Source organism: Terrapene carolina, unplaced genomic scaffold (assembly GCF_002925995.2).
Source record: "Terrapene carolina triunguis isolate 2854851 unplaced genomic scaffold, T_m_triunguis-2.0 Scaffold58, whole genome shotgun sequence".
NCBI classification, from domain to species: domain Eukaryota; kingdom Metazoa; phylum Chordata; order Testudines; family Emydidae; genus Terrapene; species Terrapene triunguis.
The window spans coordinates 31,940,396-31,965,313 of NW_020664409.1; the positions used below are offsets into that span (position 1 = coordinate 31,940,396).

Below are 24,918 nucleotides of genomic sequence, written 5' to 3' on the forward strand. Positions count from 1 at the left end.
CTTAATTTAGAATCTTATCTTAAATATGAATATAAAAAATGTGACAGCTTGTCAACAGACCAGAAAAATCATGTTTTCTATTTAACTGACACTCACTGCTTCACCTTATGGACATTAGCCATTAATCACCTCTCTGAATTCTCTTTCATTTAGTTGGAATCTGTTCTGTACATAGCTATACATGTTATGTTGATAAAATCATGTAGTGTAATTTGGACATAAAAAAATCCAAGGAGTCCATATAAAATTCAGGTTACTGTACACTGGCTTCTGCAAGTATGGAGACTTCTCTTTTCTACTTTTAAATCATGCTGCAGAACATTCTCTTCCTTTTTCTAAATCTGATTGCATTTCAGTGACAAAAATATATAGAAATGATTCTGAACTGAGATACAGATTTTGTGTTGAATTTAGTGAGGATACTTAAAAGAGAGAACTCTTAGCTTGAAGCTACAGTCATCATGTGTTTGCATAGAGATAGCTCCCTGTATCTGTCTCTATCTCTCTCCCTCTTTGCTGCTATATTTATCAGCCTTCCTGGCCATAAAAGGTCTGGACTGTGGCTCTGACATTCCACTGACTACAGGCATTATTTTTGTTCTGGACCTTGGAGTCCAGTTCTTAGCCCCGGTCCTGACACCTCTTTGCTGGATTTAATTTTGCTGGATTTTTCTCTCTATCATTCATCCACTTCAGGACTTTTATATTTGTCATTGTTCATTTGGCAACTGGTAAGTGTTCCATTTAGACAGGAAATATTTCTAACTTGTAAGCTCTCTTTATTTTGAATCTGTACTCTGGATTGATGGTAGCTCCCTTTAATCTTTTGAGCTCAGCAGTTAGTTAAGGGAGTTGTGGTAACAGGTTGGAGAAATCTGAAAGTGTAGCTGCAGAGACAAAGCCAATCCGTACAGGGGCTCAGTTATTATCAGCTCAGCTATCCGAACAGATAGCTATAGGACTTTTCAAACGATGCATGAGTTATTAGAGGTACAGGAGACTTTTGTTGTATAAATTCCTCTTGAATGAGAGAAAGTGTAAATAATCTTCTAAATATTTTCTAATTGTATGGGATTTATGGTGAATTCGGAAGCAGATGAAGTGACACTGACTAAGCTCAGAGGAAAATCTGATATTTTTTCCTCTGTCAACATTTTTGTTTTTCTATTTCAATATTTTTTAAAAAAGGATTTTGAGTAGATTTTTACAAGCACAAACTAGTCATACTTACTACTATCTCAATGGATAGGTTACAAATAAAATATTTCTATAGTATATTTATATTGTTCAAATAAGTACAGAATATATGGACCCAAAAGCTGTACCTGTGGGTACCTATGATATGGACCATTGGCCACCCATGGCTAGGCTAGGCTCTGCAGTCACAAAAGCATATACAAATTCCAAGGGGAAATGCTACCCTCACACATAGCTGGGTACTCTCAGGATGTACTGAGCATGTTATAAAAATTAAGACATAGGACTCAATCCTACTCCACTGAAGCCAAAGACAACACTCCCATTGATTTCAGATTTTTTTGTGGGCTTTCAAAGGAACATAAGAATTGCCATATCAGATCAGACTAATGGTTCCTCATGTACGGTAACCTGTTCCTACCAGTGGTCATTACCAGATTCTCAGAGGAAAGTGTAAAACCCTTATAATGGACAATTATGCAATAACATGCCTAACATTAGTTTCTAGCTAATGTCAGGCAATTAGCAGTTGGCTTATGTTCTGCACCATGAGGCTTGATATCTCATGTAAGTTTGTATACTAGTTAGTGTAACTAACTAGTTAGTGCATATTCGTATCTGTATAAATGTATAATCTTTCTAAGAATCCTACTGAGCTCTTTGCTACAGTGATTTCTTGTGGCAGTGAGGTTCATAAGTTAATTAAGTATTGTAGAAAAAAGTGTTTCCTTTTAAAAATGTTAAATATGCTGACTTTAAATTCACTGACTGTTCTCTTGTTCTTATCTTCTAAAAATGTACATAGGAATGCCTGATTTAACTTCTCTCTACTATGCATTTTATTTTATACTCTTCCATCATGCCTCCTCTTATTTTGTCTTGTTCTCTAAATTAATCAGTTCTAGTCTTTTTAATCTCTCCTCCTAAGGAAGTCTGTCTAATCATTTTAATTGTCCTGCTCTGGACCTTTTCTGTTTGTTTCATATCCTTTTTGAGATTGGTTGACGAGACTCAACGCTGAAATATTCAAGATGAGGGCGTACCATAAGCAACAGGAACAACGCAACTGCTAGTATCCAGAATGAAGCTTGCCAGTGCTGGAGACAAAGCTGGTGAAGATGAATGGGGATCAGATGTAGCACTCTCTACGACAGGAAATCAGAGTGTCTTGCTTCCTTTTAATGTATAGAGCAAGACTCATCTCTTTGCACTAGCCTGTCTTCTGTGGACATGGATTCACTCTGGCTGGCAAGCCCTATCCCTATCTTTGTGTCGGGGAATGAAGATGATGAAGGTGTAGAAGAAGAAAAGAATAAGACTTAGGGCATGTCTTCACTACCCGCCGATCCGGCGGGTAGCAATCGGTCTATTGGGGATCGACTTACCGCGTCTAGTGAAGACGCGGTAAAATCGATCCCTGATCGCTCTGCCGTCGACTCCGGAAATCCACCTCGGCAAGAGGCGGCAGCGGAGTCGGCGGCAGCGCGGCAGCGGTCGACTTTCCCACGTCCTCACCGCCAGGTAAGCCGACCTAAAATACGCAACTTCAGCTACGGTATTCACGTAGCTGAAGTTGCGTATCTTAGGTCGGACCCCCGCTGTAGTGTAGACCCAGCCTTATACTACAGTGATTATTGCTATATGAATAAGAAGACATATAGTTTATACCAGCAGTTCTCAAAGTGGGTCGTGACCCCATTTTAATGGGGTCACCAGGGTTGGCGTTAGACTTGCTGAGGCCAAAGCCAAAACCCGAGCCCCACTGCCCTGGGCCAAAGCCTGAACCCGAGGGCTTCAGCTCAGGTTATGGGGCTCAGGTTACAGGCCTTGCTGCCTGGGATTGAAGCCCTTGGGTTTGGGCTTTGGCCTCGCCAGCCTGGGCCAGTGGGGCTTGGGGTTTGCGCCCCCCCCACCAAGGCGGCGGGGCTCAGGTGAGTTCAGGCTTTGGTCCCCCCTCCTGGGGTCGTGCAGTAATTTTTGTTGTCAGAAGGGGGTTGTGGTGCAATGAAGTTTGAGAACCCCTGGTTTGCACATATCAACCTCCTTCTTGTTGAAAATTGAGTTTATTCCTAGTCTTTATTTTCTTTCTTATAACAAGTTCCAACTGCAAGATAGAAGTTAATCTCTCACCCCATAACTAATTATTTAATTGCCTCTTATGAGGGACTTCAAATATTTTTTGAAAGTCCAAATAAAATATACCTTCTGGTTTTCTTTTATATACTACCATAACTCATTGGGTCCTTCATGGAAGTCTAACAGATTAGAGAGGCGTGATTTTCCTTTACAGAAACCATCTGGTTTGTCCCTATCCTATCATGCTCATTTAGCTATTTAATAACTCTGTCCTTCATTTTTTGGTTACCTGGTGTCCAGTTTACCTTGTACTGGCTAGCTCTTTGGTCTGTCATTTACAGGATCACACGTAGCATCTTTTTAAAAGATAAATATAATATTGGCTACCCTCCAGCCCTTTGATATAGCAGTTTATTTTTTTAATGATAGTTAAGAACTCTTGAATGAATATTCCACAGTGCTGCTATATAATTGCAATTTAAATGATCATTTTGGTTCTAACACATCTTCTTTTGATACCTCAGAGACCCGTAACAGAAGATAAACTATAACTGTAAAAATGTATGATGAAATTAGGAAGGTTAAGAGGAACTATGAAGAGCAAATTGCCAAAGACATAAAAATGAATAAAAAAAACTTTTAAGGTATATTAGAAATGGGGATCCTGCACAAGAGTTAGTGGGATCACTAGATTTCCAGGGGTAAAAAGAGCAGTCAAGAAAAATAAGGACATTGGAGAGAAGCTAAGTGATTTGTTTGCATCAGTTTTCATCAAAGAGGACAATAGGCAGGTGTCTCCCCAGTGCCACATTTTGAAGGTAAAAATGAAAACGGGAGTGAAATTCTAGCCCCAGTGAAGTCAATAGCAACACTGTTATTGACTTCAGTGGGACAGGTTTAAACCCAAATATTTAATGACAGTTGAGAACTTTTGAAAGAATACTCTACAATGCTGTTAACTTTGCCATTGAAAATTATCAGTTTTGTTATCAGGACAATGTAGCTGTGAGTCTTTGGCTAAGTTGTATCAGTGAGCATAGGAACATTAAAACTCTATTCATTTTTCATAGTTTGATTTAGTCCTGGGGATTACTTGGTTGACTCCAGATCAGAACAGGATTTCTGAACCCTATGAATGATGTGAGTTTCCTGAACCCTAAGAAAATTGTATGAAGATTGTCCTAAGTGCATTGATTTGACTTAAGGAAAAGTTTTAGGTTTTATATTATTTGTTAATTCAGAGGTTTCCCTGAGTTGAGTTTTCATCCGTTTAATCTATTCTTTTTCAGACGGTGCACACCTTAGCATTTCCAGGCAGAAAAGTGCAGTGGACAGTGAGTTAGGAGGCACCATGATGGCTTTACCTTTCTACCAGAAACATCACCAACACTATGACCGTGCGTACCGCCACAAAGAGCTGCAATCCACTCTGAGCCAGTACCAAAAGGAGGAGAAGCGTAAATCGGCTGTCTACAGTCATGGGTCTACAGCCTACACTCATGGATCTGCCGCCTACCGCCATGGGTCTGCAGCAGCCTACAGTCATGGATCAGCAGCCTACAGTCATGGATCAGCAGCCTATGGTCACGAGTCTGCAGCCTACGGTCACGAGTCTGCAGCCTACAGTCATGGATCTGCAGCCTATGATCATGAATCTGCAGCTCACAGTAGGAGATCTGCTGCCTATAGTCTTGGATCAGAATCCCTCAGTAAGAGGTCTGCTGCCTACAGTCTTGGATCTGAAGCCTACAGTCACGGGTAGGACAAAACACTGCCATATTGTTGGGGCAATGGTGGGGAAAACTGTTTGCTGAACCTGCCCCCCTTAGATCAGAGTCAACGCTCCTATTGACCTCAACAGGAGCAGTCACTGTAATCAATAATGTTAATATATTTTCCATACTTACTGCTTTCAGTTAGTTCTGGGGAGGTGGAAGAAATTTAGTCCACTTGTTGGAAGTACTGTGGTGATGGGCCCACTATAGGAAGAACATAGATAACTAGATAGCTTTTCTAAGGTGCAGTGGCTGTGTTTTTACATTATATGCACAGTTCATATTAATGTTCAAATTGTCACACTGTAAATTGGTTGGGAAGCTTGGTATTTTCAAAGCAGAAACAACATGAAGTTTTTGTCAGGTGCAAGAAGAGCATGTCATAATTGACACTGAAATAATATAATAAAACATTGTCTAAACAATTAGATTAGTGGAATGTGCTAGATTTCCTGGCCTCAGGAACTTCAGTGATAATAAAAGGGTAGTATTAAAGCAAGATTAGTACTGCAGTTAGCAATAGAAGAAATGATCATCAAGTCATAGCAGAAAATATCTACTCTCAATTACATCAGCGTAAACTCATTAAAGTCACCAGTGTACTTGAGAGGAGAATTTGATCCGTTAGGCCAAATTCATGCTTGGTGAAACTCTTCTGATATCAGTGGAGTTACACTAGGGATGAATTCTACGCTCAGGTCAATAGAGTTACACCAGAGATAATGAATTTGGCCTAATGCATTTAACAATTTTCTTACAGAAACATAACCTTAATATGTTTCCAGTTATTATGAAGTTTTCATATGAGTAAATAGATTTGATTTTTATTTTAAGTCATATATATTATGATGGCTTCCAGGCTGCTCTATTTTAAATCAGTTGCCAACAGCTTTTAAAAGCCATACTAACCCCAAATCCAAACCCAAATATAGATCTAGATCAGAAAATTTTAAATAACCCCCATTCTTTTAATGGGCTGATGCATGACACTGGATTCTAAATACAAATCTAGATTTTAATTGTGTAGTTTAAGCCTATCTTGGGAAAAAATATGCCATTTGAATTTTGAGCTAAATTCATGGAGGATAGGTCCATCAATGGCTATTAGCCAAGATGGTCAGGGACACAATCCCATGTCCTTAAGACTCTCACTGCCAGAAGTGGGGACTGGCTGACAGGGGATAATTGCCCCGTTCTGTTCTTTCCCTCTGAAGCGTCCAGCACCTGCCACTGTCAGAAGACAGGATACTGGGTTAGATGGACCATCGGTCTGACTCAGTATGGCCGTTCTTATGTTCTTATGAACTTATGCTCGCATCAGTTCTTATTTTATCCAAACTGGATCCTTTAGACCAGTGCTTCTCAAAGTGGTGGTCCGCGGACCGGTGCCGGTCCGCGAGCCATCGGCTGCCGGTCCGCGGCGAGTTTCCTCATAAGAGCGTCGAATAGGATAATAATATGGCACCGGTCCCTGGCACATTGGAAAAAAAAAATGGCCAGTCCCCCACATCAGATAGCTTGAGAAGCACTGCTTTAGACTCTGTCATACTCAGTGGTGCAAGTAAAATCCATTTCTTGCTGGTACGGGGGGGGCACTAGCTAAGGGGAGCATGTGACCTCCCAACGTGACCATCCATGTGACTCCTGCCCACCCCAACCCCAGCCTGGAACCCCCATGCTCTCCCCGTCCCCTCCCCATGATCCATCCCACGTTACCTATGGGAGAGCGGGGGGCTCTGTCCTCCTCCTGCTGCGCCAGAGACTTTGGGAAAGGAGCAGAACATGGGGCCACTGGGTAGCCCCATGCTGGCAGCTCCTCCGGTATGGCTGTACCACCCCCAGCCCCACCCCCTGCCCTTCCACACAGCTGCATCTCCTCCGTCTGTATAGCAGCCCCGCAGGGGGCCGGGGCTGGAGGTGTACAGCTGTGCCAGAGAGGAGTTGCCGGTGTTCTGCTCCTTTCCCCACTGCAGTTCCTGGGAGAGCCCTGTGGTTCAGGGCCCTCCCAGGAACCACAACGGGGAAAGGAGCAGAACCCCCAGCCTCACCCTCTGCCCTTCCATGGAGCTGCATCTCCATCCTCCGTCCACGTACTACAGCAGCAGCCCCGCCAGAGGACAGGGCTGGGGGGCGGGGCTGGGGGCGGTACAGCTGCCGGAGGAGCTGCCGGCATTCTGCTCCTTTTCCCCGCTGCCCCTCCCTGCGGGGAAAGGAGCAGAACCCCCAGCCCCACCCCTGTCCTTCCACAGAGCTGCGTCTCCCACTGTACAGCAGCAGCCCCACTGGAGGACACGGCTGGGGGGGGCGGGGCTGGGGGTTCTGCTCCTTTCCCCACTGTGGCGGGGCAGCTGCTGTACCGATGGAGCTGGAGGAGAGGCAGTTCCGTGAAAGGGCTGGGGGTGGTGCTGGGGGTGGTACAGCCATGTCAGAGGAGGCGTGGGGCTGCCAACTCCTCCTGTGTCTTTCCGATACGCTGTACTGGCTATAAATAACTTGCTGGTACGGTGTACCGGAGTGTACCAGTGTACTTGCACTGCTGGTCATACTCGTAGGACCAGATTCTCACCCCTCCTGTGGCTTCTTTACACTGCCTCAGTAGCACAAAGCAGCCATATTAGAATTGGAAAAGGTACAGAGAAGGGCAATGAAAATGATTAGGGGTATGAAACAGCTTCCATGTAAGGAGAAATTAAAAAGATTAGGATTGTTCAGCTTAGAAAAGAGATGACTAAGATAGGGATATGATAGAGGTCTGTAAAATCAGGAATGGTGTCAAGAAAGTGAATAAGGGAAGTGTTATTTACCCCTTCACATAACACAAGAACCAGGGGTCACCCAATGAAATTAACAGGCAGCAGGTTTAAAACAAATATAAGTAAGTACTTCTTCACACAATACACTGTCAACTTCTGGAACTCATTGCCAGGGGAGGTTGTGAAGGCCAAAAGTGTAACTCGGTTAAAAAAGAATTAGATATGTTCATGGAGGATAGGTTCATCATTGGCCATTAGAAAAGATGATCAGGAATGCAACCAAGGCTCTGGGTGTCCCTAAATCTCTGACTGCCAGAAGCTGGGACTGGATGACAGAGGATGGATCACTCGATAGTTGCCCTGGTCTGTTCATTCCCTCTGAAGCATCTGGCACTGGCCATCGTTGAAAGGCAAGGATACTGGGCCAGATGGACCACTGGTCTGACCCAGGATGGCTGTTATGTTTTCATGTTCAGAAAGCATTACTACAGGGGCAGCCAAGGATTCCTATGCTACCTGCATCCCTCACTTTGTGTAGGGGATGTGTCAGGAAAGGTATACTGAGATGCAGAGTGGATTGCACAGCATTTGACCTGATCCCCAGATGGCCTGTCATGTAGGACAGTGGTTTTCAACCTTTTTTCATTTGCGGATCCCTAACAAATTTCAAATGGAGATGCAGACCCCTTTGGAAATCTTAGACAGACTGCAGACCCCCAGAGGTCCATGGACCACAGGCTGAAAACTAATGTAGGAGTCTCAGTGGTGCAGAAAGCATTCTCAGTGCATTTGGCATATACTGTAAAGAGTTTTGTGGCGCTGGATCATGCTCAGTGTAGATGGAATGCTTGTCAGTTTTAGCAGCACGCTTCTAATAAGCTCTGCTGAGTATGGAGAAATGACAATTTTCAGAGGCTTATTGACAGGGACCAGATCAGCTAGGACCAACTGCTGGCCTGCTCCCTGACTGACTTCACTGCTAGAGAGCCATGAGCCAATCCGCACTGCCTGGGAACTGACAGAGTGGCCACAGCCCCTGACTGGCTGCTGATTTAGAAGTCCTGCTTATAATCCTGGCCCTGACAGCAGATCAGCAGCTGCTCAACGCATACCATGCCTGCAGCTATGCTTGCCCTTGTTCCAGTCCCTGCTCCCCTCTGGCTTCAGACTTCTGGCTTCAATCCCCAGCTCTGCATGACTTACCACTCTGGTTGACCCTCCAGTTCTGGCATTTGGCTTCTGCCTTTCCAGTACTGAACCCTGGCTCCACCTCTGGCCAGCTCGGGCATTTGGCTTCTGTCCCTTCAGTACTGACTCTTGGCCTGTTTCCTGGACTCTGCCCATCCTGGACCCAGCTCTAACCGGTAGGCCGAACTCTTGCTTCCACCACTAAGCCTGAGCACCCATGGCCCAGTCAGCTATAGTTTGAGCAGCCCCGATACAAAGGCTAAGGACCCACATCGACGGCATGGACCCCACTCAGGCCAGTTTTTCCCTGGCGAAGCTGGTGGGGGCCCATGCAGAACTTGCAGGCGCACAATGCGGCCCTACAAGCCCAGGAGGCTTCACTATCAACCCTGGCTCTTGCCCGCCAGGTGCCAAAAGTCCCACTCCCAGACAAGTTTAGTGGTGATTGTAGTCAGTTCTGAGGTTTCCTAAATCAATTCAGGTTCCTCTTCTTGTTACACCCCCAATTGTTCCCCACAAAGCAGGCCTGAGTAGGGCTCATCATTAATCTGCTCACTGGGGAAACCTTGGCCTGGGCCTCCCGACTTGAAACAGTACATCCCCCTCCTGGGTCAGTTGGAGCAGTTCATTCAGGCCATGTTGGTTCTCTTCAGTGACCCCCACCACACCCAAACTGCTGAAGCTGTGCCACAAGCATTACAACAAGGGCGTCAATCAGCCACCAATACGCTGCCAAATTCCATCACCTTTCTGTAAACACCACATGGAATGAGACTGTGCAGCGTCGTCCATTTCAGATTGGGCTGAACGATGATATAAAGGATGCACTGATGTGGGTTGAGCTGCCATCCCGTCTCACAACCTGATCAACCTATGTATCAGAATTGACAACTGCCTTCATGAGCAGTGCCGTGAACTTGGCCCAACCCCGTGAGCCCTGACAACACCCAGGCCTTCCACCGCTCAACAATGCACCTGCTCCAGAACCCATGTATGTTGACTAGGCCCACCCAGGATATCACCTGGGAAGTCTCTGAAGCTCAGGACTCGCTTCCTCAGCTAGGTGTGGTGCTCTGTCCTCTAGTGGCGCCTAGTCCAACTAGTGATTCATGAGTCTGCTGCAGCCTTGGCTAAGAGTCATGTGGCTTTTAGGTCATGCAGTAGAGCCTCATGCAATAGCTCCAAGCCCCCACTTGTAACCCTGACAGACCCTGGTTGTCGTGGGCAGGATTGAACCTGGGACCTCTGGAGCCGTTCTTATGTTCTAATGCCTTGGAACTGATAGAATGGCCACAGCACCTGATTGGCTGTTGGACTGGTAGTCCTGCTTATAAGCCTGCCCCCACCCTCACCCCACAGCAGCTCAGTGGCTGCTCTATGAGTACCATATCCACAGCTGTGCTTGCCCTTGTTTTCAGTCTCTGCTCCAGCCTGCTTCCAGTTCCTGCTCCCTTCAGACTTACAGCTTTGATCCCTGGCTCTGCCTCTGATTTATGACTCTGGTTGACCTTTTGGTTCTGGCATTTGGCTTCTGTTTCCAATACTGATCACTGGCTCCGCCTCTGGCTTATGACTCTGGTTTACCCTTCAGCACTGGCATTTGGCTTCTGTCCCTCCAATACTGACCTTCATTTCCTATACTCTGCCCACCCTGGACCCAGCTGTAACTGGTTGGCTGAACTCTCGTCTCCACCCCTACGCCTGACCACATACAGCACAATCCGTTACACTTTTAACTCAGTCAAATCTGGGTAGATTTTCAGGGGGACCAAAAAAAAAGACATCTCTCTGACACCCGGGTGACACCTCAAACACCACCAGATTACATTTCCCTGATCCAAAGCATGGATGTACTAGAGCTCTTTGAAGAAATGAAGAGGAAAAAATTAACATTGGCAAAACTGCCTGTTGTTTGCTAGCATCATTTTTGGAAATGGTTGAATCATTTTCATTGAAACTATCCGAAGATATTCAGCCTCAGGCAGGGACCAAGTATGGAGAATTTCAGCCTTAATGGTTACAGTTTGTCTGAATTATAAACAACTAAAACCCAAGGTCTGGAATGGAAAGTGTTAGGCAACTCTACCGATAGGCATCGTCACCAGCTCTGCCCCTTACGTCTGTACAATGGCAGAGCTAGACTAATCCCACTTATTTTCTTACATTGAAGGATTAATCATTCAAATTTGTGTGCAAGATTTCAGTGGTTTTTCATGTGTATTTTTCATGGCTGGCAACATGTTGTTCGCTGACAGCAGCTAATAATCCAGTGCAAAGGAAGTTGTGCTGTAGACTTGTTGTTCACCACAGCATGGGTCAGAGGTTTACTTAAAGAGAAAATACAAAATATTTGGCAAGGCTTGAGCTTGAAACATGTTCACTTATTTTCAGAAAAATAATTATCATGAGGACATGACTGAGACAAACCAAACAAACAGAAAAACAGGGTGTTTTCTTCAGTATGTGCAATTAATGCTTCTGTCAACAACAAATAAGTGTCACGAGCAAAGTAATGAAGCTAGGATCAGTGCAGAGTTGAGTAACTCATATGCATTAGTATCTGTGAGAAACACAAGAAGATAAATGAATAATCTTGAAATCTCTATTGGCACTGCCCCCATCCATTAGTTTATTATAGGTGAGGATTAAAAAGAGCTAGCTTACAAAAGTGTCAGGCAGAGCCAGAAAATGTTTTCATGAGACCTGCTTCATGAAAGCAGTGTGACCAGCAATGTGACCTGGCCGCATGATGAATCTGTCAAGAAGTTAAAATGAATATAATAAAAAGAGTATTTCTCATCTATCTGGAAGAGATTGGCTCTCATATGTGTCTGATGAGGCTCCACATTTTTTTTTTTTGAGTCTATAGCCAATTCTCTAGTCTACTATGTCCTCTTTGCACCATGTAAACGTAAACACTGCAAAGTGGACTTAAAAGAGGCTGGAGATGGCCCAAGGAGAATTTCCCTTTCACAGGGGAACTCTGCTTGCAGAGGTGGCTCTGCTATCTCCTATACCAGATGCACTCCCCACCCTCGGTATAAGGGGAGGGAAGGGGTGTTCTGGGGGCATGCTGGGGATAGGGTGCCTGATTCGCCATCGGTGTAAGGTCAAGTTAGAGTTGCTCCCCTGCAGCTCTAACTTGTGTTGGGGCTGGCGGCTCAGGATCAGGGAGCTACAATCAGTTCCCTGAGCATTCCGACCCCCATTGTACCCAGGCGTCACTTGGGTGGAATGGAAAATCTGCCCCTATAGGCCCAGAAACAAGGACAAGACAAATCACATAGGGTATATTTATATTTAGTACATTTATCTGGGGGCAAGATACCAAAGCAAAGCCACAGCTTGGGATACAAAGGCACTGTGCAATGATCTCAGATTGGGCTTCTATTATGAGAAGTGGGTAGAAGTTCACATTGATAGCTATCCTGTTTTTACATCTATATAAGATTACATGTGGGTTTACATCTTTAGGGACAACTCTAGTTCTGCTCCCATTTCATGGGTAAATTCAGTGAATCTGAGCAACTGAGAAACACTGGCATTAATATTATAAACACACTGAAAATTTTGAAAACTATATCCAGAAATGAGGACAGTAAGCTCAGTTCACAATCCTGCTAACGGATTACAGATAGCGTCTGACCTGGATAAAATATACATATATTAGTTTGGGAGATCAAATTAGGCTGAGAACTATTTAAAGGTCATGGTAGTGTTCCTCTGTGAAATCAGAGAGCAATGTTGGTCTGCTAGGTTCTTCTCCAGGGAAATTCTGTTGCACATATCAAGTAAAAGCTTTGGTCACAACTTATTGAAATAAAGGGCAAGATTTTTGGAATATGTTTTCAAGACGGTAGAGGCCTCTTTCTTAGGCCAGCTAAATGGTGACTATAGACAGAATTTATTTATTATAGAGCACTATAATAAAGATTGTGAATAACCAAAAAGGCACCAGGAGGTGCAGTGATACCAGATTTGTCTTCATATGCAAACAACTCAATTTGAATGTGCTCCTGTGTTAGTCCTTCATATAGCCCACTTTGCATGGAATGGAAGCTAATGAATGATATGAAGATTAGGAAAGAAAATGAAGTCCAGTTCTGGGTTTTCTTGCCCAGAAAGCCTCAGTGAAAGCCTGAAACATGTTTATTCAGCTCTTCAGTACAGTTCCTTTGCTGTTTGAGGCTTTTCAATACTGTCAAGGGACAGACTAGATCCCACAGGAACAAGCCTGTGCTGGGGAAGGTGAGGAGATGCACTGCTGTAGCGCATGCACTACAGTCAGTCTTTCTGTGACTGTTTACTCCAGGCCAGGGTTTAGGAAGTGCAGATTGTTAAAGTAGTTAGTCTGTGAATAACAAAAGCCAGGAAGAATTATAGGGTCGGTGTGGGTCCAGTAGCTGGACTAAGGAATCATATTGATATGCTCTACAATAGAGTGGTGTCTCTTATCTGCCACAAGAAACACTTCATCAGGGGGCAGTTTCTGCACTCTGGAGACCACAGGGGCTGCAACTGTAGCTGGCCCTTAGACAGGGGGAACAAGAAAGGTGACGGCTCCAGTGTTTTTCTTACTCTCACAGGGGCAGACCATAGTCTGGTCAAAAGGATATAGGGAATAATCTCAGCTTTCTGTAGCAAAAGAGCGACAAGATGGGTGAGATATTGGTAAACCAGTGAAAGATATTCCTCACCCATCTTGTCTCTAATATCCTGGGACTGGCACAGCTACCACTACACTGAATACTACCTGTCGCAAAAGAGACTGTAGGAGTAGCTCTCACGGGAGATTCAGCTCAGTCGATTTAGTTAAAGGCAGTGAGTGGGAAATTTACAGGGCCGTCCAGAGGATTCAGAGGGCCTGGGAAGGACCCCCTGCCGCGGGTCTTCAGGGCACTTCGGTGGCGGATCCGGAGCGGAAGGACCCCCCCGCTGCCGAATTGCCGCCGAAGACCCGGAGCGGAAGAAGCTCCGGGGGCCCGGGCGCCACAAGAGTTTTCCGGGGGCCCCGGAGCGAGTGAAGGACTCCGCTCCAGGGGCCCCGAAAAACTCTCATAATTGCTCCACTTGCCCCCCTCTCTGGGCGGCCCTGGAAATTTAAGGCAGGGCAGGGGTCTGTGTGATATTTTTATCATGTGCAATGGCTCTCAATGAAAATCTCAGGTCCATTCTTGCTGGCCAGGACTACACATTGTAATGGAAATTCCCAACATGAATCTGCAGTACCTGAGGGGCCTGCAGGAATGGAACTGACCTTTTCAGTAATACCAGTTGTAGAGACAATAAAAGAGGGGATATTCAGCTGCAAATTTTTAAAGGCACACTTAGATCACTTCATAGGAAATGGAGTATGCAATTTATTTTATCTTTGCAAACTCATTTTATTTTAGAGAGTTACAGTTAGGGAAGACAAAGATACTTGGAAAAAGAAATCACAAGTAAAGCAAAGGGAAGGACAGTGGTAGTCTCAAATACAGGTAATTTTTACCCCTTTTAAATATAAATTGATTGTATTCATTCTTCATATGTTGTTTTCTTTTCTGCCTATCTGACAATCACTGTACTCCACTTGGCAAAGTGCTTTGAGCCATAGATTAATGGGCCCTGTATTTTTACTATAGCTCTAAAGCCTTTTGTGAGCCTTTTTATACCTATATTTGTGTTACTTTACTTTCCCTTCCACACCAAGGCTCCACCAAGGGCCATCCCCACCCACTTTATGGGAAGAAGAGTAGCAGCCCCCTGGTGCTTGTTCTCCCAACAGCATTGTGACATGCCATGTGAATAACCTGCACAAGGAAGTAAGGGGGCTCTTTCTGCACCCCCTCCCAAATTCCTTGTGTGGGTATAGAGTCTGGCTTGTAGTCTTGTGCACAGTCTGATTTGAGAAAAGAATTGACTAGAACTAGATATGAGCCAAGGAAGTGAGGTTCAGTTCTGAATCAAAGTTAGGTTTAGGTTAGGTGTGACAGGGCTCCACTCACCATGCTGGTGCTTCCTGCTGTCCGTCTTGGGGATTAGCTCTGCAGGCTGGTACGCCCTCTCCAGATGGTGCCTTGCCTGCTGTCACTGCTCCTGGACCCATGTCACTCCAAGAACTGCAGTATCCTCTTCATGACACAGCCCTCCGGCCATGTCACAATGGGTGCTCCCCCATTCCAAGGGTAAGTGCTGCAGTCCAACTGTCCCACCATTTCCCCAGTGGCAACTGCAGCCAGCACCCTCTTTGCCCTTGCCTCAAGGACTCAGCCTGCAAATCCCAGCAGCCAGCCAGGAGCTCTCTCTAGCTCCCCCAGTCCCTGCTAGCAGCACTGCTCTGTCCAGGGTGCTAGCTTCTTTCTGTCTGCCTGCCAGGCACCCAGTTCTCCCTCCTTAAGCTCCAGGGAGTAACTGACTGCTCTGCCCTGCAGCTCTTCTTATATGAGTCTACCAGGCCCTGAATGGCTGTTCCTTTCAGCCCCTCTCTAATTGGCTGCCTCCTGCACAGCCTCCCTAGGGCTCTATTAATCCCTTAGAGGCCAGTGTTGGGCCATCACGCTACTGTTCTGGGTTTGTGCTTCAGGAAGAATCAAGGGTGGAAAAGGCCTGGGTTGGATTTAATGGTGCTGAAAAATTGAGTGAACTTAGATTTCCACCACTTTGGGCCTGACATCTAATGAAAACAGATGTTCCCTTATGTTTCAGTTAAATCTAAATGAGAATTCAAAATTGGTCTCTCTAGATTTGGAAACAACCAGGAATCAAAAGGCAGGTTCAGGTCCAGGTTTTCAAATCTGAACCCTAGGAAATTTGAAGGGGTTCAAATTCAAAATGCCAGTTTTGTACCATTTTTAAATAATACATGAATAAGACTTTTTGGTGGGTAAAGAACTTAGTTTTCCTTCTGAGTAGCGCTCATTTATGAACAGTAACTAACATGCTTTGGGTTTGATGTAATATTTTTACCACTTGTTTGATGCCTTGTCACAGTGCATTTGTAGTTGGCTGCAATGCTCTTATTATATCATCCACAAATCCTAAAGATGAGTATATTATCTAACATTATACTACTGCATATCTTGTTTCACTCTCTCTCATGCTCTGTGTTGCTTTATCTAGATTGTTGGTCACACTCTGTTTATGCCTGGATTTTGGTGCAGAAGGTTATAAAGCTTAGAGTTTCTAATGGATTAGCTCTGTTGCTGCTGCTGAGCAGTGCAAGCAAATCCAGCCAATGCCACTACAGCTCCTGAAGGAGCCATACTGCCACAGGGCATGGGGGCTAGTGGAGCAGAAACCATCCCCTAAATGTCTCTGATCTGAGTGGTATTGGGAAAATTCTATGAACAGAATTTTTCTCCCCACTCTTAGCCCTCTTCTTTGGGCTTTTCTGCTGCAGAGGGTGATTTCATCCAATAAATCCACTTTGTGTGTATGAATATGGGAGAAACATTAGGAAAAGTCCAGACATAGTGTAATAGTGGATGGAGTATAAATGCAATGGTCAAAGATGCAGCAAAGATGCAGTAAGTCCTATTTAGCATATGGATATCCCCTACATTATAGGCAGAGCTGGTAGCACTGCCTATTATTCAGGTTGCCCAAAGCATGTGATCATGTAATTAAAGACTGTCTTATAATGGAGACACGCAAGGGGGCAAATTAATGTTTCAGAGGGACAATCTTAATTCTGGCATTTTCTAACTTTTGAGTGCTTGCCTTTGCAACCCTTAATAATGTTCTTTTAACAGATTTTTGTGTGGTATATATCCATCCATTTAGACACAACTGTAGATCGGAGGTGTAATTCATAGTTTATCATATAGGTATCATCCTTTCCAGGATTTCACAGAGTGGCCAGGAGCAATGTATTGTGAGATACAATTTGCTAGAACTCCAAGCAGAAACAATTGACATGACCACCATTTGTTGGTCAATGTGTGCAGTTTGTAGCAGTGGACATGCTAGTCTTTGCCCTGAAGATAGGGATGAGATGTACATCCCTGCTTGCACTTTCTTGAGCACTATGGAGAGATTCTGCCTGGCAACCAAACCTGGAACAATGCTGCTTGTTCCAAGTTTGTGGGAGCCTGTAATTTTTTTCTCCCTTCAGGACTATTGCAAGTGAGGGTGGGATTTAGCACATATTTTGGAATATCAGGAAGTTCCTTCTTGGAATACAAATTATGGTACTGACATCTCTAAAGTATGTTACCTTCTAGACTCAGGCTTCAGCCTACAGACTACACAAGCCCAGAGATGCCTGAATATTTCATGTATTAGCACTAACAGTATAGATTTGGAGATCATCTTGCGTTTTCATCCAAAGGTTCCAATACCAAATACCTGGACTTAAGATGTGACTGATAACTATGGTCAGTCCTTTCAGGCTGCTCATTTATAGCTGGTGTTAACATGGATCTTGGCAACATACAGTCTGAAAACCGGATATCCTTGGATTTCTTGTGCCATGTTCTGATTGCAAGTGGGTAGACAAGCCAAGGATTTAGAAAAGGCTGATGCTTATTTGGGACTTATACCTTTGGAGCGTATTATGAATATAAGGAAAAAATGGCTAATAATAAGTTCAATGCTCATTATTGTATTGTGTAATACTGAAAATGTCAGTAAGGAGGACCTGTGCTTTTGGAAAGAGGAAGGCATTTGGTATTCCATTTTTAAACTAAATTATTACACTTTTAAAAATAAACCAAAATACTGTACGACTACCCATGCCTTAAATGTATTCTGATTGTCTTCAGAAACTTTTCCAAGGTTGAGGGGAATTCATGGATTCGGCAACTGTGGCATTCCCTTTTCCTCTGTTTCTCCCCTTCTCTACTTTTCCTTCATTAAATGACAAATTAATTCATTGTGCTTGCTTTTTTTCTTTATTTGGTAGTGGGGTAGCATGGTATAGTAATAGTACATGGTCTCATCAGTCACTGAAATTCATGCTGCCATACAGTTTGCATACATATAGTTTAAAAAGCATTAGCACGCTGAAGTGTTTTGCATATAAAAAATTATTCCAGCTAGGGGAACTAGATAACTTCATGGCTGGTTTTAGAATATAGAGCTTTTCACCCATAGTTCACTGGTTCAAATCGAGTCCGGAGGATTAAAATTCTTTAGGATTTGTTAGATGTTCAATGGCCCTTAGTAGCAGGTGAGGTAGTCTTAGTCTAGGATCTAGTAAACAGGTATCCACATCACAAAAAATATCATTACGATTTACATGAGTTGGAACCCGCCTATCTTGATTGACAGGCTCTGCAGACTAGCCATGGACAGGGGTATAGAAACTCTAGAAGGCCCACCTCACAGGAGTGGTGAAATGTGCACTGCTACTAGGTATGCTAGACATTCTCCGTACATAGGGTGATTTAATTTCAAGGCTCATCACTTTGGCACCTTTAATGAACAGTGAGATAAAATGCATTTTGAAAACTTGCTAACTGAAACATCATAATTGTTTGCTAAGAAAGCATACGAGAGCTTAAATTATAAAATCTCTAGTATTTCTTCTAGTTTTCTGAATGTTCTTTTTCAACAGCTTCCCAATTTTCTTTGAGTCTAATAATGTGGCTTTTATTTCAGACTAAAAGATTCCAATATAATGATAGAAGATCGATCCTATAAGTTGAGTCCCAAAGCAAAGAGGGCAAAGCAGAGTTTATTCTCTGAGGAGAAAGAAAATAAAGCCATTGACTATGTAGTACCAGTGTTCACAGGACGGTATGTTTGTTTTCCTTTCCCTTTTTCTTGGTATCCTTGTTTATTTATAAAATATTCCTTATGATAATAATTAATAATCCATCTCTTTTTTTATCTATCAACCTCAAAATGCTTTAAAAAAGGGGGGTTAGTTTTCTCCACTTTGCATATGGGGAAACACACAGAAGTTAAGTGTCTTGCCCCCGGTCACTGAATGTGTGAATGACAAAGCCTGGAAGGAAACTCAGGTATTCTGATTTAGTTTTGTGCCCTTGTTTCTGTGCACACCTTATTTCCTATGAGAAGGAAAGAGAGGAAGGACATTTAGCCATGAAACCTGGGCTTGATGCAGGAATTACTGGGTAAAATTCCCTGCAATAGGTCAGATTAGATCATCATCATGGTTTGTCTGGCTTTTCACATCTGTGAATCTGTGGTGAATTTGAAGGGTCAGGCACCCCACTTCCTAGAAATCTGAGAAACAAGTTTGTACACACAATTTTGTTGGCTTTTCTAGTTTAAATATTTTCTCTATAATTTAAATGTCTCTTATGAAGTCAGTGTTAAATATGGCAAAATTGAAAAAACTTGGTCATGTTTTGCCCTGGCACAGGAGAAAATGTTAACGATAAAACTAATTAAGATCTCAAGTCCAACATAATCAACTCTAATGCTCCCAGGTACTGGTGGTATTTATATCATGTCTGCTATTGACGTGATAAATTTCTGCTGCAGCAATGTCCTAAGTAAATCTGAATGTGAACTTTACATAGTAGCCAAAACCAAGGCAAACATGGAGACTTTCCTGGGATATGGCATAATGATTTATTATGAGATAATGACAGTCCAGGCATAGTCATTTGTTCAGGTTTATTCATACCAGGACATGTCATGGAAAACTAACTCGTGATTGGAGATCAGGAGAAAAGCCCATTTGTTGTCAATACACACCTCTGTTTAGCTTTTATGTCTCCTGCGAAGCTGTGCTTTTCACATGACATTTATGAAGTGTGAGAGACAAGGTAGATGAAGTAATATCTTTTATTGGATCAACTTCTGTTGGTGGAAGGGACAAGCTTTTGAGTTTCACAAGCTCTTCTTCAGGTCTGGAGAAGGAAACTAGAGTGTCCAAGCTAATACAAGGTGGGACAGATTAAGCATAAGGGGCTCACAAATATTGTAGGAGACCACATAAAATGAAGTAATTCATACTTCTACAGTTGTAGGACAATGGAGGGTCAGTGGGCAGCAGCACGTGTTATAAGTTGTTGCAAAGGGCCATAAAACCAATCTCTGTTAAATCTATGTTATTGTCCAGTGGAGTTATGAATTTAAGTTCCCAGACTCATCTGTTGAAGGTGTTGTGCAGGTTTCCTTTCAGGATGAGGATTGAGAGGTCAGATGTGGAATGGTTGCTATGTGAAAAGTGTTCCCCCAGGGGTGAAGGTGTGGAATTCAATGGTATCATGGGCTACTGCTGAATTTACACTTGTAAATTGTAGCACTTCTACTGTGTGTGTAACCTCATGCTTTTGTGCGGAATTCAAATTTTCATCTCGTTAGTGGGACACATTTGCTTTTGCCTTTTTAATACCCTGTTTTTGAGATGAGGCATCTCTAGCCCAGAGGTTTTCTTTCTTGTTCTATCCCCTCCCATTATCTCTAAATCCAAGAGCCATTTTTCTTTTACTCTTGCTACTCCTCCATGCCAGAGAGTCACTGCTCTTTAATTCAACTAAAATACAAAGATATATGCCCCCTACAAAACACTATTTTGGAGTTTTAAGTATGTCTCCCATGATGGAAATAGATAAATTTAAAATTTCATGCACAATTTGCAATAAATCTCCTTTAAGGCTACTTACAATTTATGGCACTGTGTGATTTAGGGCAGGTCTACACTAGAAGTGCTACATCGGCACAGCTGCACCGCTGTAGCATGTCTGGTGAAGACGCTCTAAGCCGCTGGGAGAGTGCTCTCCCATTGGCATAATTACTCCACCTCCACAAGAGGCGGAAGCTATGTAGGCGGGAGACACTCTCCCACCAACATAGTGCCGATGTGGACAGCGCTTAAGTTGCTGTAACTTGCGTCACTGAGGGGATGTCTTTTTCATACCCCTGAGCGATGCAAGTTAGATCGACTTCAGTCGTAGTGTAAACCTGTCCTCAGGTAACTGGGCTGTTTTAAAGAGTGTTGCATTTGCGATGTTCCATTAGCTGCTTCTCCTTACCTCCAAGACAAACATGTCTCCTTTTAGGTGTGCCTAACCTTTACAAATACAGGATTTATTCCTCCTTTTGGAAGGAAGTGTTGTCCAGCAACTGGATGACATTACTCCTGATTTGCTTTACTTTGCTTTGCTTTACTACTGGGTTGTGTGATTTGGGGCAAGTCACGGCCACTCTGTAATTCATTTTACTTGTTTGTAAAATTAGTATAATAGTACCTAACTCAGAAAGGAGCTGTGAAGCTTAATTAATTTCTGTCTGTACAGCACCTGGAAATCCTAAAATAAAAGGTGCTATAGAATTCCAAAATATTATCATCAGTACAATTATTATGCCTTATACTACTACCTATTGTCGACCCTATTTCCTGCACATGGCAACTCAGAATGTTGTGAATGCTTTTGGCCCATTTTGTTGGCCCGCACTGTGATTTTGAATTAGTTTAAGAGTTTTAAAAGGCATATGATGGTCATTAAGTGTCCAAGTAGGCATTTTATCACGTGTTTTGTTTTTGTGAATTTGTTGGCATCATATTGGTGTCTGTGTGCCAGGATTGTGGAAGTGATATGTTGCAATAGTGTCAAGTATTTATTCTTGTTTGAAGGATAATAGCCCAGACTCATTGAACCATGTGCATGTTATAAATCAGACCTAAATTCTCCTGTGAAACCAATCCACAGTTTCCCAGGCACAGATAGTTTGTACAAGGAGTAGGTACTTAAAAAGGGCAGCATTCTAGCCATTCTACAGTGCTAGTACATTGGCTGTGGTACTGTTTCAATAATGTTTCCATTATAACCCTCTGTTTTCAGGGGTTTCAAATTCTGCTGTAAAAATTCACTCACATGGAATACAAAGACTCAACTCATTATTATTTGTTCTTACACAGACAGAGTCAACATCAGCTTCTGTACAATTGCAGGGTATAAGTCAATGCAGAATTTGGTCCATGGAGGATAAAATTAGGGAAAACATGTTGCTGTTCTAGCATATAAAGCACCGAGTGCCCAATCCAACTACCACTGAAGCCGATGAGATCATTTCCACTAAAGTTAATTGAAACAGAATCTGGCTCATAGACAGGAACTCTGCACCCAACAACACATGTAAGCTGTAAACTTGTGGGTGCCATACACCGAGAACTGTTTTCCTGAAGAAAGTATTTTAAATATATAATTTTAGGCCTGAACCTGCAGTCTATACCCAGATAAAGTTCCCACTTATGTCAATGAGAGTTTTGACTTTATAAGGAATGCGGAATCAGGCCCTAAATGCTCTGTTGTTTTTGCTGTGATTCACCCTTTCAGGGAACACTGAATCCTGATCTTTGGCCTTGGCAGATAAGGAAAGGAAGAAAGCTGTAGATCTACACACTTGAGGCCCAATCCTGCAAGGTGCTAAGCCCCTATTTGGAGCTGAGGATGCTTATTATCTCACAGAAGCTGCTCAGCAGCTTGAGTATCAAATCCAAGTTCCATTAACGTTATGGTATCTTAAACATTTGAAGGGTGCTACCAAATTCATGGTCCATTTTGATCACTTTCATGGCCAGAGGGTTTTAAAATTGGTCAATTTCACATTTTCATCTGTTTACATCTGAAATTTCATGGTGTTGTAACCATGGGTATCCCAACCCAAAAGGTACCTTACAAGATTAAGATTTAGATGTGTGTTTTCACTTTCATTTGCTGGTATCCATTTCTAACTTTAACTCTTATACTTGAATTCGCTTAAATCCTATCTTCTTTTGTTAATAAACCTGTTTTATTTTTAATCTAAACCAATCCAGTGCTATGTTTAAACTGAACTGGTTGATAACTCCAATTAAAGTAGCAAACTGTTGAATATTACCTCCTTAGAGGGGCAACAAACCATAATATCCCTCTGATTTTTCCAGGACAGGGCGAGATATTTCAGAACACATATTTCTGGGAAAATTCAGGGCTGGGGAGATGTGGAGTCACCATACCAGTTGTTAACCACAGTTGGTGGAAATCTGTGGTATTGCAGGGAGGCACCAGGATCCAAAAAGCATTGGAGCAGGGCTGCCCAGTACATAGACAGAGTGCATGCTTGTTGCTGACTATGGGCATCCCACGAAGTGAGCTAGGGGCAAGGCATTGTGAGGCACTTGGGGTTACAGGGTAAGAGGTGACACAATGCTTCACTAATCTGGATTGCACACCTGAATGTGACAATATTACTAGATCTGATGTTGATTGTATCCTCCATTGTTGAATGCCTGAGGGGGATGCTGAAAAGAGAATAAAGTGTTTATGAAACACTAATAATCTTTTAAAATATTTTAAAGAACAAATGACTTTACCGACATTAAAGAATAAAGTGCTCGTTTGATTGCAGAGAGTTTTTCATAGTGCCTGGGACTGTTCTTTTTCATATAAATCAGAAGTGAGAACTTTGTTATACTGCTGTGTAATCTCCAGTTTGTGTTGTTATTATAAGTGCCACTGCTTCAAAACACTATTTGAAGTGTTATTGTGATCGCTCTATGGGTATATCTTACACTGTTCTTTATAGCCATGGAAATGTGAAAGTACAACAGGAAATGTATTAAAATGAAAACCTGCATGACACACTTGTAATAGAGAAATGCTCTGAAAATGGTAATGACCTTAGATAGCATGATATACTCAGTCATTGAGCTGTACCCTTCTGTGTATCTGTTGTTAATATGATATGAAATTGTTTCTTGGGTAATGATCCTTAAAGTAGAAATGCATTCTGAAGAGTCTAAGGCCCATTATTAAATCGAGAGGGCCAAGCTAAAATGAAGTGTTATAAATGAAATGTTTTCTCACCACTTTCCAGTGTGACTGTGCTTTTTTAATTCCTTCAGTCAAGTGTATGTCAGCGGGATTACAGATACAGAAGAGGAAAGAATTAAGGAAAGTGCTGCATACATTGCCAGAAGGAACCTCTTTGCTACAGGCGAAGGAATTAGTGCAACTAGAGTGGCCACTTCATCCTCTACAGAAGAGCAGCATGAAAAGAAGTCAAGGAAAGTAGCGATACGAGAGTCAGCTGAACGTCTGGCCCTGAAGAAAACGGTAATAAGACACAAATGAATCCATGGAGTGTAAGAACTTTGGGCCTGGGATTTTTTTTTTTTTTTTTTTTGCTTTTTGTTTGTACAGAGTCTGGCACAATGGGGCATGTCATGGCTGTCTAGCCAGCACCCAGCTCCCACTCTGCATACTTGCATCATGCCGGGGGCAGACAACAGTCAATGGGGAAGCAGCCTCTTAGTCCCGCCCCTAAATCCTTCCAACTCTTATGCAACTTTCCAACAGTTGAGCCTTTCACTAAGGTTCCCCTCAGCCCTGGGACCTGGCCCTGCCCACAGACCAGCATCCCCCAGCCCTGCGACCTGGCCCTGTCCATAGACAAGATCTGCCTCCCTTGGCACCTGGCCCCACCCACAGATGGCTGATTTTTGTGTGCCTTGGAGGTGGCATCGCTAGTAATTTTAGAAGACAATCTTGAAGCTGAAGAATATTGTCTGTCTAAGTAAGAAGGATATCTTAAGTATAATAATCTGGATTTTAAAATAAAAATAGCATTCTGCATATTGCCCTAGAAAAAGCTCTAAAACTTTCTTGGGGTGTGGAGCAGTAGTATACGTAAATGGTGAGTTTTATGATGAAATATTTCTGTTCTAGTTAGAAGAGACTGAGGAATTTCACAGAAAGCTGAATGAAGATAAACTTTTACACGCTCCTGAGTTTGTTATCAAGCCTCGTTCCCATACTGTCTGGGAGAAACAGAATGTCAAGTTACATTGTACTGTGACTGGCTGGCCAGAACCCCGTCTTACATGGTAGGCTTGTATCTTCATCAGCAATACTGTTCTTGATTGCAAATATGCATTCTGAATTGGTAAATTCTCAGGAAATCTATGTGGGCGACACTGAGGAAAGCGCAGTGTAGATATGTGATCAATGCAGAGCAGTGATGTAAAAAGCAAAGGCATTCATGAG

At 43.0% G+C, this 24,918-nt stretch overlaps 1 protein-coding gene across 1 annotated transcript in view; it reads left to right on the plus strand.

The window, feature by feature from the left end:
• The first annotated feature begins 598 nt into the window (after positions 1–598).
• MYOM1 (myomesin 1) overlaps positions 599–24,918 on the plus strand; it is a 97,641-nt gene continuing 73,321 nt past the window's right edge. Inside the window, exons 1-5 of the mRNA XM_026659400.2 lie at positions 599–731; positions 4,563–5,031; positions 18,572–18,709; positions 23,778–23,988; positions 24,601–24,760. Of these exons, the coding sequence (XP_026515185.1) occupies positions 4,625–5,031; positions 18,572–18,709; positions 23,778–23,988; positions 24,601–24,760 (916 nt within the window). The 5' untranslated portion in view covers positions 599–731; positions 4,563–4,624. The remainder of the gene's footprint in view (positions 732–4,562; positions 5,032–18,571; positions 18,710–23,777; positions 23,989–24,600; positions 24,761–24,918) is intronic.